Source organism: Lepidothrix coronata, unplaced genomic scaffold (assembly GCF_001604755.1).
Source record: "Lepidothrix coronata isolate B3197 unplaced genomic scaffold, Lepidothrix_coronata-1.0 Scaffold124, whole genome shotgun sequence".
NCBI classification, from domain to species: domain Eukaryota; kingdom Metazoa; phylum Chordata; class Aves; order Passeriformes; family Pipridae; genus Lepidothrix; species Lepidothrix coronata.
The window spans coordinates 2,035,186-2,049,746 of record NW_016690304.1 but is presented as its reverse complement, the minus strand read 5'-3'; the positions used below and the strand labels follow the sequence as shown (position 1 = coordinate 2,049,746).

The 14,561-nt window shown below is 57.7% G+C and overlaps 1 protein-coding gene across 2 annotated transcripts in view; it reads right to left on the bottom strand.

Annotated features, from left to right (window-relative positions):
* Positions 1–99: 99 nt before the first annotated feature.
* Positions 100–14,561, bottom strand: part of CDH23 (cadherin related 23) — a 193,116-nt gene continuing 178,654 nt past the window's right edge. The window contains exons 41-69 of one of the 2 annotated variants that reach the window (XM_017826156.1): positions 13,876–14,009; positions 13,419–13,628; positions 13,159–13,266; positions 12,570–12,672; positions 11,609–11,734; positions 11,319–11,522; positions 10,639–11,097; positions 9,706–9,822; positions 8,989–9,213; positions 8,736–8,905; positions 8,352–8,489; positions 8,077–8,196; positions 7,479–7,656; positions 6,554–6,765; positions 5,815–6,009; positions 5,451–5,561; positions 5,159–5,288; positions 4,727–4,990; positions 4,470–4,631; positions 4,106–4,362; positions 3,761–3,858; positions 3,553–3,673; positions 3,301–3,380; positions 2,975–3,015; positions 2,614–2,674; positions 2,103–2,232; positions 1,899–2,021; positions 1,605–1,718; positions 100–677 (exon numbers count right to left, since the gene is read on the bottom strand). In XM_017826156.1, the coding sequence (XP_017681645.1) occupies positions 351–677; positions 1,605–1,718; positions 1,899–2,021; positions 2,103–2,232; positions 2,614–2,674; positions 2,975–3,015; positions 3,301–3,380; positions 3,553–3,673; positions 3,761–3,858; positions 4,106–4,362; positions 4,470–4,631; positions 4,727–4,990; positions 5,159–5,288; positions 5,451–5,561; positions 5,815–6,009; positions 6,554–6,765; positions 7,479–7,656; positions 8,077–8,196; positions 8,352–8,489; positions 8,736–8,905; positions 8,989–9,213; positions 9,706–9,822; positions 10,639–11,097; positions 11,319–11,522; positions 11,609–11,734; positions 12,570–12,672; positions 13,159–13,266; positions 13,419–13,628; positions 13,876–14,009 (4,718 nt within the window). In that variant the 3' untranslated portion in view covers positions 100–350. Of the gene's footprint in view, positions 678–1,604; positions 1,719–1,898; positions 2,022–2,102; positions 2,233–2,613; positions 2,675–2,974; positions 3,016–3,300; positions 3,381–3,552; positions 3,674–3,760; positions 3,859–4,105; positions 4,363–4,469; positions 4,632–4,726; positions 4,991–5,158; positions 5,289–5,450; positions 5,562–5,814; positions 6,010–6,553; positions 6,766–7,478; positions 7,657–8,076; positions 8,197–8,351; positions 8,490–8,735; positions 8,906–8,988; positions 9,214–9,705; positions 9,823–10,638; positions 11,098–11,318; positions 11,523–11,608; positions 11,735–12,569; positions 12,673–13,158; positions 13,267–13,418; positions 13,629–13,875; positions 14,010–14,561 lie in introns of those variants that run through there. The other variant, XM_017826157.1, reaches the window with a different exon arrangement.

The following is a 14,561-nucleotide window of genomic DNA, read 5'->3' as shown; positions in this document are numbered from 1 at the left end:
AAAAAAAAAAAACCCTTTTTTTTTCCAAAAAAAAAAAAACCCTTTTTTTTTCCTTTCTTTTAATAAGAAAAATAAAAAAAAAAAATTTAATGCTTTCATGGATAAATGACAGGCGAGTAAAAGCATTCCGGTCCTGAGAGCCCTTTCCCGGGGCCAAGCTCTCCGAGGCTGCTGGAGCGATCTGCACCGGTTAGCCTGGACTCCTTCTGCAGGGGAAGAGGGGGCCAAGCACCGGTCTTGGGGTGCCCCTGGCCCCCACCACGGCCCCCCTGGTCTGTGCTTCATCCCTGCCGGCCCCGGCTTGCCTAGAGGAGCACCACCACCACCGCCACTGCCGCCACCGCCGCTCGTCATAACTCAGTGATCTCCAGAGGGCTCTCCATGATCACCTCCCGCATCTTGTGCAGGGGGGTGGACTTGGCCGACTCGGTGCGGGCGTTGTGGTCGCTGTAGCCCCCGCAGTCAGCGGTCAGAGTCTCCAGCGAGCGGCCCAGCACCTTCTGGTCGTCCTCGGGCAGGCTGTTGAGGTCGGAGGCGAGCAGCGTGCCCGTGCTGCCATGCACTACGTGGATGCCATCGGGACCCTTCAGCTCCACCGGCTGCTTGTGTCGGAAGCGGAGGCTGCCCTGGCTAGGACTGCGCTCCTCCTCCTCCTCCTCCAGCTCCTTCTGGATCAGCTGCAAAAGAGCCATGGAGTGGGAGAATCACCGCCGTGGCCAGAGTAGCTCCTGGATCCCCTGGCTCCAAACCTCCTGCAATGCTGGAGTCCAGGAGGGATGGGCCCTCCTCTTCTGAAGCACCCTCAGAGTGCGGTGATGAGGATCACCAGGAGATGATCTCCAGCTGGGTCACTCAATCCTTGGGTGGATGTCCCAGCTCAGGCACTGGCCACCAGCTGGGTTGTGTCCTGCAGCAGCCCTCGCAGTGGCCAAGGAGGAGTTTGGACCCAGGTTGGGATTTTGGGTTGTATGAGAGTGGTGGGGCAGGAGGCAGACAGGAAAAGGAGTTGGATGTGCTGGAGGGGGATAAAGACATGGATGATGGAAGGCAGAAGGGTTGAAAGGCATCTCCCATCCCACTGCTCTCCTCTGCTCTCTTTGCCCCTCGTTTTGCTCTCCATGAAGGAGTGGAAGGCTGCAGAAGGACTTGCTTCTCCCCACACCAGCCTTCCTACACCAGCACCTTCCATCCCAACCTTTTTTGCCTCAAAAACCTGCTGGGTTGACAGGCTCAGAGGAGCAGAAGGGAGGGAAGATGTTCCCCCCCAGTTTTGGCCAGCCTTGGCAAAGGTGAAGAGCTGATGGACAGATGTCACCCCACAAAGAGGAGGGGTCCTCCTTCAGGAGGGACAGACCAGGGAAGAAGGTGCTGCTGATGCTCAGAGGAAACACGGAGGGTCAAGAGAGCTGGGGCACTGTGGGGAACCAGCAGTCTCAGTGGAAAACCAACATCTGGCTCATTTTGGCCAAGCAGAGAACGGGGAGACCACTGGGTGATGGGGATCGAGGCCACATGGAGTGACTGCAGCCTGTGGAACCGGGAAGACACACTGCATCCCAGAGGGCACGGCAAGCACCTCCCCATGCCCACGCACACCCCTCTACCTCCGAGACCGAGGAGCGGTCCCCCTGACTGGTGGTGGCCTTATGCACCATCCGCTGGGCAAAGAGCTTTTTCAAGCGCATGTAATCATCCAGGACCACCTTCAGGAGAGTGCCCTGGGTGGAGGGGGAGAGATCGGGGGGTTACCCAGGGGACACAGTTTGATGGGAGGGAGGCTGGCCTCATGCCAGCAGTTTTTGGAGCGACATCACCCTCGGGCACCGCCGCTGCGGACCTGGAAGGTGTAGCAGTAGGAGAAGACCCCTCGGTGGGGGATGCCTGCACCCAACACTCACCTTGATGGGTCCCTCCCGCATGATCTGCCCCAGCTTGGCAATGTTGTCGTACTCCTGGATGGCTGCGCGCAGGTAGCGGTCGTCCTCGGGCTTGGCGGCCGAAGGCTCTCTCCCGAAGGTCCCCTGCAAGAGAAGAGAGCAGCTGAGGAGGTGGCACAGGTGACAGGCGTGGGGAGACGTGTCCTGGCGGGGGCTGTGTCTCACGTGGGTGCGGGCAGGGCTGTTCCAGAGGTCCGTGATCTCGCTCAGGTTCTCGGGCAGGTCGTCCTCGTGCTCCGCCTGTGCCGCCAGCTCCATGTTCCTGCAGAAGGGGTCCAGCCACACCGGGTTGGCCCTGCCCAGAGGAGGGGAACAGCCATGAGCGCAGGCAAAGAGCAGCAGTATCCCTAACCCAGATGCTGAGGTTGTGCTGCCTCCTCCTGCCCTGCGCAGGTAGGAATTTGGCTGCTCTGGATCCAGATGTGTGCCAACACCTGCTCATCATCTCTGCTTGCCCCAAATCTGGCCAGGATTGGCAGAGATGGAGTCACAGGAGAAAGCACAAGCTTTTTTTGCTTTGAAAGCTCTCAAGACAAGCACGTGCCCCAGGGCCAGAGCCGCACTTCACAGAGAGCAGAGCAGCGAGACATCACCACCTCCAAATGCCTCTGGCTGCTCTTGGGAGCAGTCAGCAACCCCAGGAGGTTGCCCATTAGAGAGGAAGGGAAGCACTCACCCATCAAAGGAGTACTTGTTAGTGTTTGGCATGTCCATGATGTCCATGAAACCTCTGTTTCCTGCAAAGGCAGGGACGGTGGTTACAGCACAGCCCGTCAGTGGGCTGGGCAGCAAATCACAGTGTGACACTTCTTTACCAGGGAGGGAAACTGTGCAGTCGAAAAGGCACCAGTGGTGTGAGAAACACTCAGGGATGTGGCTGATAATGCAAAGCCTGGATGCTGGGAAAAGCCTCCCACCATCACGCCTCGCTGGGCAGGATCACTGCTGATGCATCCCCCGCTCTCCCTGTGTTCCCCCTCTGTGCTCTCCATGCACCCCCTCTGTCATGCAGCTGGGACACCCCAAACACTGCTCACCGGTGGAGCCAGCCACTATGGCTTTCAGTTTCCTTTTGTGCCTGCAAAAGAAACACAGCAAATGAGGACGGAAAATAAGGAAGATGCTGAAAAGGAGAGTGGCACACAGACTTGCAATAACCCTTCACACAGGGATACCATAAGGCTGGTAAGCATGAAGGGGAGAGGTGTTGTCAGCATTAAAATTATATATTTTGGAAGAAGAGGTGTTGGGAAGCCGAAGCCCTCCTTTGCTTGCTGGCATTTCCAGGGCTGGGAGCAGCCATGCAGGTCCCTAGCCCACAGGGACATTGCAGCTGGTGGGGCAGAGCTTGGATGTTACTCACACTGTCCTGTAGTACCAGTTCATGAGGATGAAGAGCATGGCAGCCAGGAAGAGTAGGACGGCCAGCACGATGATTGCCATCTGGGAGAGACAGAGGGGTGGTGGAAACCTCCGGCATGGAGCCAGCACCCAGTGGTGGGCACGCACTCGAAATTATGAGGGTGAAACATCTCTCCAGTCCATGACCAGTCCCCATCAGAAGGGATGTGGCCCCACCTGCGAGAAGCATCTCCAGCCCAAGCCGGGCCATTACCTGCAGAGCTGAGAGGTCATCTGGCGCCCGGGCAGTGATGGCAGGCTGCACGTCCAGCACGTTGTAGTTCCTGAAGAGATTCCTCAACTGCTCCTTGTTCTCATCTATCATCTGAATAACCCTGGGAAGAGAAGGGTTGTTTGGGCATCTTGACATTAATGAGGGTCCCTGAGGCCCCACGGGGTGGGTGATGGGCCAGGGGACGTACCGCTCCACGTCCAGGATGCGGTTGGTCTCCCTGTTCACCACGTGGATCAGCAGCTCCGTCTGTGCGAAGTTCACCCGACCTTTCTTGTCAACATGGAACTGGGGAGACACAACAAGGTCTGCAAGTGTGGGACAGGCGTCTCCTCCTGGGTGTGCCTCGAGGTTGCTCAAGGTGGCAGGAGACCCTCAGAAGCATCAGTCTGGACCCCTTGAATCCAATCCATCACCTTCAGAGCTCAGGGGTGTCTATGGCTTACGGACAGGACTCTCACACAGGAGACCTCCCAAGCAGCATCTGGAAGGGAGTTACCAACCCCTCAAAACAGCCTCCAAGGTGGATGGTTACCTGCACGTCATCCGTGTTGACGATGGCGCCCGTGATGTTGGAGAGCAGGCTGATGAACTCCTCCTCAAACTGCCTGACTTTGTCGGGGATCTCGTTGATGATGATTTTGACCCGCTGGTCATCCCGCAGGATGTAAATCCCCACAATGGCAGTGTCATTGTGGCCCACCAGGTCAGAGGCCATGATGTCCACCACAAAGTAGCCGGGGTTGTAGGCTGTGAAGAGGTCGAAAGTTCGCAGGATCCCATCAAGGGTTCCTAGGGGGATGGATGGTCACAAGCCTGGGATTAGTGATCTGGCCATGGGGACATCTTTGGCCATAGAGATGTCTGTGGCCAAGGCCCCGTGCTTGCAGGGTGCTCACCAATGCTGAAGATGTTGGCCACCTCCTCAGAGTCATTGGAGTGCTGCTTGATGTAGCGGATACCCAGGATGTTGTACAGGACCAGGCTGTTATTGCCCACGTCGGCGTCCACGGCGACCACTCTGATCAGCTCTGACCCCACCTTGGCATCGGTGGCAACCCCTTTGAGAGAGAGATGGGAAAGGGACCTGGGGCCAAGCTGGCTCTCACTGCCCCACCATCCTGCTGGTGCCCCTCCAGCCCCTGGCACCCCTTACCCGCCGTGTACTCCGACTTGGTGAACTGGGGGGACTGGTCATTGATGTCGTCCAGGAAGATCCGCACCTCCTGAAGGGTCAGGTCCCCGCTGAGGTCCCAGAGCTGGGCTCTGCCTGCTCGCTGGCCCCGGGGAGGGGACCAGTTCCTCTGGCTGGATGCTTTGACAATGATGGAGTAGTATGGCTCCTTCTCTCGGTCTAGGTCTCTCAAGACCTTCAGCTTCCCCTCTCGGCTCAGCTGGAAGTTGCTCTCCTGATTCCCAGCTGAGTGTAGAAAGGGGTCCCCAGTAAGTCCCCTTTGGGCTTGGCATTTCCAAAATGCCACCTTGCCCATTGACTAGGGCAGAGAGGCAGCAAGGAGATGATGGGAGTAATGGCGACCCTCGGTGAGGGGTGTGCAGGGGGGCACAGAGCTGCCATCTCAGCACCCACCTGCTATGAAGTAGTAGACGATGGCATTGGAGCCCTCATCCGCGTCCACCGCCCCGGTGACGTTCCCCACCACGGTGCCTGGCCGCGAGTGCTCTGGGACGGAGAGTGCCTGGTACTGGGGACTGTCCCTCTGCCAGAGCACCCGAGAGAAAGGAATGTTGTGAGCACTGAGGCTGCTTTAAATAAAAGCAGACAAATCCCATCGCGCTTCCCACCATGGTGACACCCAGCTGTGCTTGCTCCACCATCCCTGTATCCCCTGTGTCCCACCCCCTTCATCCTAGCGCCTTACAGGTGGCCTGAGGAACACGGGCTCGTTGTCATCGATGTCATCCAGTGCGACCTGGAGGGGCTGCATGGTCTCATAGGGTGGCTGGCCCTGGTCACAGGCTACGATGATCAGCTGGGGAGAGAGGCAAAAGGGCCATCCTGGGCCTTTGGCCTGGGATATTGAGGGGATTCAACAGGGAACTGGGAGTTGGCCCACCAGGATGCAACTCCCCGATGGCACACAATAACCACCCAGTTCCTGCTGAGGTGTGATATCCTCACAACTGTGGCAGCTGACCCTGTTCCCACCACACCACCTGCATCCCACCAGCCCCACACTGGACCCACAGTCTCAAGGACTGCCCCGGCCACCCCGCCTGGCTCACGTTGTACACTGCCTGCTTCTCCCGGTCCAGCCGCATGGCCGTCTGGATCAGCCCGCTGGCCGAGTCGATGCTGAAATACTCCCAGTCTTTGTTCCCTGCCCCGGTTTTCAGCAGGTTGTAGAGCACCACTCCGTTGAGACCCTCATCTTTGTCCGTGGCATAGACCTCGTAGACGTTGGACCGCAGGGGGATCTCCTGCTTGCACACACACAGCCCTTCAGCATTGCATGTGAGCCCCCTGCTCCCCCCACCCCTCCAAACCCCCTTGGTCCAAAACCCCTTGGGTTTGGAGGTCAGCAAGCTCCCACTACCCAAAGCCCAGGTGGGGGCTGGAGACACGGAGCTGTGATTCCCTTCCGCAGGGTGGGTGCTCCATGCATGCACTGGGGACTGGCTGAGTCAAGCTCAGCTTCCCAGAAAGGAGAAACGTCTTAAATGTCAGCATTTCCAAACCATGTTTATAAACAGGCTCTGCACGCAGTGGCTGACTGTTCACTTATTTTGAGTGCTGCTGGGGTTTCTGTTCCCCAAAACTGTCCCAGCATCCCCATTCACACGTATGGAGAGAGGCTGTTTTCGAACGTCCAGCCCCATGACCCAAACCTTCTTGCCACATGTTAAATCAAGGTCTTGTTCCATCCCCAGTGGAGATGGGAGATTGGATTTTGCTGCTGATCAGCAGGAGTGCCCCTAGCCAGTCTCAACATGCCATGACCCTGCTTCCTCTCAAGGGATTTACCTCCTTGATGTGCAGGATGGTGCCGTTGGGTGGGCGGACAAAGACAGGGCGGTTGTCGTTGATGTCGATGACCTCGATGTGAAGCATGGTCGTCCCCCAGAGAGGGGGGTGCCCCTTGTCTGTGGCTACCACTGTCAGGTTGAACCGCTCATAGGACTGCAGGCGCCGCCGGGATGTGACAAGCCCGGAGTCTTTATTGATCTTGAAAGCCTCTAGGGGCAGAAAAAACCCACATCCCTGGGTTTGGCACCACATAAATTATTAGAAATGAGTGTAGCAGCTGAAGTACACCCCTCACTAGTGGGAAATCCCTGTCAAGGGGTGATGGAGAAGAGTGCAGCCAGGGGTGTCTCAGGGTTTTCAGAGTATCCCTGCCCACTGACACATCCTTGTCTCTCGGCCCTACTCCCTGGTCACCCCTGTCTGTGTTTCCCTCCTGCCCAGGCTGGGACAGTGGGGCCAGAGGAGCCCATGAGTCTCAGGAAAATGGATGTTCTGCCATTTCCCTCTACCTTTATGCTGGCTTTTGCCTGATTTCTATAATTTCTTAGTGTGCAGATATATGATTTCAGGCACTATCACTATCCACCCACACCTCCTAGCCCTTCCTAGCCCTCACCTAAAGCAGGCAGTGAGTTTGCTCCAAGACACACTTGTGTACATAGCAAGTCCTGCTGGGGTGGAGGAGACAAGGATAAGATAAGGCCGAGCTGCAGGATAAGGCAAGCAAAGTCATAACATCCCACACCATGAGGAACTGTGGAGCAGGAGCGACAGCCTCACGCTTTCAGTATTGCTCCCAGAGTGCGTGTGGAATGTTGCTCCCAACCAGCTGCAGGAGATGGGGTGTAGGCTTGACGCCTGTGTCTCCTCCCTCATCGCAACCCTCCTCCCTGGGGAAGAACCCCCTGTCCCCAGCACCTACCTGCTCCAGGACCCTCGATGCTGTAGGTCACCACGCCGCTGTCCCCTTCGTCCAGGTCGGTGGCAGTCATGGTGATCACCGACGTCCCCGCCGCCTCGTTCTCGTAGACACTGGTGCTGAAGTGGCTCTTGCTGAACTGGGGCCTGACGTCGTTGATGTCCAGGACTGTGATTAGCACCTTTGACAAAGCACAGCCAGTGGGGTTGAGGTGAGGCTGGAGAAGGCTGGGCAGCTCCCAGGGGCCGTAGCCCAGCTGTGACTTGCAGCTCTGCTGCCGGAGTACGGTGCCCTTCCTGCTGTTTGTTTAACTCTGCTGGCTGAATTCCTGCCTCCAACAATGGGGGCTGCGATGGCTGGGGCCCCCATTCATGCTGGAGCACTTGTAGACAATAGTGTCACCCTCCCCTGCCCCTCCTGCTCCGTCCCCTCCTGCTGTCCCCTGTGGCACAAAGTGCCCTGCACCACCCATGCCACAGCCCCTGGAGTTATCTGCTCTTCCTTCTGCCTAATTCCTCCCCACCGAGGAAAAAAGCTGCAGCTTTATCACCTTCTTGCTAGTACCACCACATGAAGGGTGGTGGGAGAAGGAGAGTCCTACCTGCACAGAGTTCTCCCGGCGGTTACTGGAGACATCCCCAGGGTTGTCCCTGGCCACAGCTGTCAGGGTGTAGTGATCCTTCTTCTCCCGGTCCAGGGCTGACAGGATGTAGATGTCACCCTGCAGCACACAGAGACCTTCAGGTGGACCTCGTCTGGCAGAGCTGGTACTCGAGAAGGGGCAGAAGGTGAGGTGTGGGAGCAAGGCACAAGTTGGGACCATTTCAGCCTCCCCTCCCTTTCCCCACTCTGTTCCAGCCTTGGCTGGCTCCTTACCGTGTTGGGATTTATCCCAAACTTGCCCTCTCCATCCCCCAGGCTGTACTGGATGAGAGCAAACTGCCCAGAATCCGCATCAGTGGCCTTGATTGTCAGAATGACCGTCCCCAGTGGCACATCCTCAAAGACAGCTTTCTGCAAGCAAAGGAAGCAGGTAGGACTGGTTAGTTCATCATGTGCTCTTTTAGTGGGCAGTAGCCAAGGGTGTAGGGTGGCATCCAAGGGTGGGCACAGCCAGCTGTTCACACAGAGAGCATTGCTGGGCTGACCATCTTCTTCAAATGGTCCAAGCACAGAGGGAAGAGAAGGTGTCCCTGGAGAACCTCACCTGGTAATCACTGCCCAGCCCCACATGGAGTGTAACAGGGGAGCCCAGCTCACCTGGTAGGATAGCTGACTGAAAATAGGGTTGTTGTCATTGATGTCCACAATCTGGAGGTACACAGGGATCTCAGCGGATCTGCGGGGAGAGCCGTTGTCGGAAGCTCGGACGGTGAAGTTCAGCCACTGCACCTCCTCATAGTCCACCGTCCTGTTGGCCACGACCTTCCCTGGAGGAGGGCAGACCTTGAAATGAGAAACCTGCCCAAAGTCACCACCCTGCCCCAGACTCCCACCTCTCCAGGCCACCGACCTGCTGACTGGTCTTCGAGACAGGCATAACCTTCCGGAGAGAGGTTCAGCAGCTCGTAGGTGATCTGCCCATTGGCACCTTTGTCTGGGTCCACTGCTGAGATGGAGATGAGCGTGGTGCCCTGCGTGGCTCCCTCCAGGATCCTCTCGGTGAAATAGGTGACCCCAAAGGGGCGGAAGCGGGGTGTGTTGTCATTGACATCCAAGATGTTGATTGTCAGCTTGGCTGTGGCCATGGTGGAGACCACAGAGGGAGAGAAAGAGAATGAGTCAGAAAGAGAAGGGAAGGAAGGATGAGAGGAAGGAGGGTGTAAAGCCAGAAGTGTAAAACTCCAGGAGATCCAAGTGGTGCTCGTTCATCACGAAAAATTGCAATATTCCCCAAAGCCACTATACCTTGGTCTGCGTGTGTCTTCTCACACAGAATTTACCAGGAGCAGGGTGGCAAGACATGGTGGGGATGGTAATGAAGAAATGGATGTCTCCCATATTACAGTTACGGGCAAATGGTCCCCTCCATTCCCAGTGCAGCCCTGGGATGTCTGGGACATTCTCTAAAGGAGCACTCAGGGTAGAACCGGAACCTTATGGGATTACTCCCTCTGGAATTGTCACTGATTGGGATGGAGAGGGAGGTGGGAGAGCTGCTGACTACACAGAAGCTGCACTGGTGCCTGGGAAGGCCCCTGGCAGCTGCCAGCCCTGTCCCCCCACTTACCGTTGGGCACACTGACTGAGCGGTCGATGACTTCGCTGGCATTGTCGTGGACAGAGATGGTGACCTCGTAGGAGGCCACTAGTTCACGGTTGAGGGGAGTTTTGACCTTCACAGCTCCTGGGAATGCCAAAAAGATGGATGTCACAGGCTGTGCCTGTGCCCCCCTGCCCCGAGGACCCTCGGCAGGGCAGTGTGTACCAACCAACTGCTGCACCCTGGGCTGCACTTGTTCTCCTGCCTCTCCAAAGGCTAAGTGGGAAAAACAGTTGATAGCTACAGGAGACAACTTCTCTCCCCCTGCTCTCCACCTTCTGCCTTCCTGTCTCCTCCGCTCTGTCCAGCCAACAGGTTCTCACACGGCCTCAGCCAGGTAAGGGTTTGGGTTGTGCATCCAAGAGGGGTTTGGGAGCAACTGCTGCTGCTTCCCTGTACAACCCCATCCACCTCAGCTCAGCATCTTTAACAACCTGGTTCTGTATCCTTTCCAACAAGGGCATTTTTCTTTCCAGATGTGGGGTGCTCCTGGCTCTTATTCCCCAAAAGTAGAGCCCACCTACTCCCCCAGTGAGGGTGTTCATGTCCAGTCTGCCAAGGCTGAGCAGCCCCTGGCCCGCAGTGGGGCTGCCAGTGGAGGTGGCTGAGATGGAGGGAGATGGATGGCACAGAGACACAAATGAGCACAGACACAGAGACAAACCTGCTAGGCTGAGAGCCAGAAAAGAAAGAAAAGGGTTAATTAAGTGAGTCAGTCAGGGAAGAGAAGACAGGGCAGGGTGAGACAGGACAGCTGAAGGAGGACAGCAGGGAGGCAGGAGAGGTGCATCATCTCCCCATGCCTTGGACACCTACCTCCCGGCAGAGAAGAAGAAGCAGCAGAAGCAGAAACAAGGAGAGGGGTCCACACTGCCTGTGCCACCCTTCCCGCTCTCCTACCTGTCCTAAAATCCACCGTGAATGCTCCTTGCTGTTCAGGCACCAGCGCGTCCGTGTCGTCACGGGCCACGATCTCCAGCAGGTAGTATTCCAGGCGAGGGTGCAAGTCCCGGTCAATGGCAGTCACCTGAGCCACCACGGTGCCAGGGGCAGCTGACTCGGGCACGCTGACCGTCTGGACGGGGTTGATGAACTCGGGCCGGCAGTCGTTGATGTCGTCGATGACGATGCTGACGGTGGCGGTGCCCGAGAGCGCCGGCGTGCCCTGGTCCACGGCCACCACCGCCAGCCGGTAGGAATCCCGCTCCTCCCGGTCGATGGTGGTGTGGGCCACGCGGATCACCCCCGTGGTGGCATCAATCAGGAACCTGTCCTGGCCACCACTTTCAATCCGGTAATCCAGCTGTTGGTTGAGGCCACTGTCAGCATCCGTGGCTGTCACCTGGAGGATGGAGAAGCCTAGAAAGGTGGGACACAGTCCTCTCAAGCAAGGGCTGGAGGGCAGCAGTAACAAGCCCTTGACCCCAAGGCAAATACCATCAAGCAACGTGGGCAGCCCCAATTCCCAGATTTTACATTCAACCCCATCCTGGTCAACCATGACACTGGGAGCTGGATCTTCACAGTCCCAGGGGGACACCCAGGTCTCCCCATCGCCCACCCTCACACCCAGCCCTGACCTGGGGGGCTGTTTTCCAACAGCCGCGCTGTGATGAATGCTGGTTGGAAGACAGGGCGGTTGTCATTGTCATCCAGGATGGTCACTGCCAGGCTGGCAGTGCTGTTCAGCCCCCCCACGTCACGAGCCACCAGTGTGAACTCCAGGTGAGGGTCCAGCAAAGCCTCTCGGTCTATCACAGCACCGGCCTTCACTGAAACAACACCTAGAGAAGGGGAAAAGCCTGGTGACAGACCCCACGGGTACCTGGTGGCCCTGGGCTAGGGATAGGGACCAGCTGAGCCACCCTACCTGTCTTGCTGTCAATAATAAAGACATCCAGGGATGACTTCAGGAGCTGGTAGGTCACCACAGCGTTGCTGCCATGGTCAGCATCCAGAGCTAGGATAGGTCCACTGAGCATCGTGACCAGAGTCCCTGGATGGGATGATAAGCATTAGGGTGGGTGGCAATCCCCTGCTGAGCCCTCCTCCCACCCTGGTGACACATGAGGGACAGCAATGAATGGATGGAGGAGGTGACAGAGCGGGGCCTCATGGGGTACAAGGCAGTGGGGGAGAGCTGCTTTAGCCTTGCAGACCGACTCGTGAGCCCAGGAGAGGCGGTGGGACATCCAACTAAAAACAAACAGACAGATACATCCATCAGATAGGGCAACACCAGCACCCTGCTGCCGAGGGTGTCACCTGGAGGCACACCAACCATTCGCCTGGGATGTCCCACAAGGGTGGGACAGGATACCTGAGGTCTTGGAGCAGGGAGCAATTTAAATGGCAGGAAGGCAAAAGAGAAAAAACCCAGTATTTCTAGCCCTTTGTCTGGGAAGTGTCTACCTGGACAGGCTGGACTCTTTTATCTCTAACCCCTGGAGCAAGGTGGCTCTAGGAGATGGAGACATGGCAGCCCATCCCCTGCACGGATGTTGGGGAGGTGGGTGCCCTCAAGGCTGCCCCCAGGGCTTGCTTCAGCCCCTGGGCACCTCTTGCCCTCTGCAGCTGAGCAATTCCCAAGTGGGGCCCATTTCTGACCTGTGACAAGGAAGGGTTTTCACAAGCAGCACAGCCCCTCCTCAAGGTTGATCTCCCTGGGCAGTCGGCAGGAGTCCCTGAAACTCAGCATCCCTGTCCCACCGACCTGCAGCCTTGCCCTGCTCAGAGCTGTGCCTCCTCCACCACGGCCAGGAGACACCTCCCCTCACCCAGCCCCAAAGGGAGTTTCCAGGAGCCACATAAGGGAGTGAAGGGAGACCTACCTGAGGGTGAGTTCTCCATCACCTCAGCCTGGTAGGCGCTCTGGGTGAAGAGGGGGCGGTTGTCATTCTCATCTGCTATGGAAATGACTAGCAGGTCAAAATCCTAAAGGACAATTGAGACAAGAGGGCGATGACCATCACGTCCTTTCCTTGAGCTCACCTTCCCCCGTCCCACCTCCAGTCAAAGCTGTGTGATCATGATGCTGTGTTCCCTGGACCACCCTCAAGGGCGTGCAGGGACCCTCATTGGGCTGGGCATCCCAAAGGGTGATGTCTGAGACATCACAGCAGAGCCAAAGGATGCCCTTGTGGTTGTCCAACTCTCCAGCCCATCTTTGTCCTGCCTTCCATGACATCTACTGCAGTTGCATGGAGTCAACATGTGATCTTGGGCTTGCCCTAAATCCTACTAGTCCTGTTCTCTGCTGAGGGTGGCATTGCAGTCCCCTCCTTGTGACCCCCAGATGCTTTCTGGGGCTGGCTGCTATTGGAAATGCTGTGGGTAAAGGCATTGTCTGTTTTTAGCCATGGCAGGAACCCCTTTCCCCTCCCAGCCACCGCTGGAGGTCCTGGCAGTGTCCATAATTACCCGCCTGGCATTGCGGATGTTCTCGGGGTTGTCCTTCACCGTGATGGTCAGCCTGTACTCTGCCACCCGCTCCCTGTCCAGCGGGCGGTTTACGTAGACAACGCCACTCTACCAGAAAAGAAAGGGAGAGAACGGGTGCAAGGCATGTGAGGAATGCTTCCCTTAGGGCACCTCCTGCCAGGACACGGATCCCACGGGTGCCCAGGGAAGGTGGGGCTCTGGGGCCAGGGCTGCCCACCATCCCACCCCCCGGGGCGTACGGTGCTGTTGATGTAGAAGGCGTTCTCGGTGTTGCCTGCGGTGATGTCGAAGGTCAGGAGGGCGTTTGGCCCCTTGTCCGCGTCCCGGGCGAGGACGCGGGTGACGAAGCTGGAGACGGGGGCGTTCTCGCTGAGGGTGATGTTCATCGGGAGGTTGAGGAGCACAGGGTCGTTGTCGTTGATGTCCAGCACACGGACACCCACCAGGATCTGCCGGGGGGAGAAGCAGGGCAGGCATTTGGCACTTATTTCTGTCCCCTCCCATTCTTTCCTTGCACCCCCCCTCAGGCAGGAGGTGGGCTTCCCCACTCAGCCCAGTACAGCCTGGGGGAGGGAAGTCCCAGGGACAAGGGGAAGGAGGAGGAGAAGAGGAGAACCAAGACAGAGACCAGAGGGAAGGATCTGGGAAGGGGGGGACAACACCCCAAAACCCCTGGTGCCACCCCAGGGGACTCACCGTGGAGCTGAGGGGAGGCACCCCCCGGTCCCGGGCAGCGATGGTGAGGTTATAGAAGGGGATGTTCTCACGGTCCAGCTCCGCATCCTTCCGCACCCGCAACTCTCCTTCCACCGGGGAGATGACAAACTCCCCTGCCGGAGACAGCGGGGCCTTACTTGTGCCACGTCCCTGCAAATGGCCTGGCTCCCCAAGGGAATGGCTTGTCTGGGAGCTGGGACACAGGAACCACGGCAGGTTTGGGGACAAACCCATGCCCCACTATTGCACATATGGGAGGACTGTGGCAGCTTGGGACTGTGCTACTGCACCCCTAGGTACCAGCAGGAGCAGGGGAGGGGGTGAATGCCCGAAAAAGGGGTGCCTGTGCCCCTTTTCTGGGCCTTTCTGAAGATGTCAACAGCCCCTCCACGTCCCGTGATGGCCAGAGCAAGGTGGGCCACGCAGCACAGGCTCCCCACAGGCCAAGGGGCCATGTCATCGTCATTCTGGAAAAACTTTGCAGTGGGGTCAGCTGGGCTCTGCCTTCCAGATTCCCTGGACTGAAGTCATCACCCCCTTCACAGAGGAACAGCTCCATGTCCCCACGGTTTGGGATGCCCACTGCTCCACTGCCACCTGCCCCAGGGTGCTGGTGGAGCTATGGGATGCAGAGCAACATCGTGCCCAAACACCCTGCAAACTCC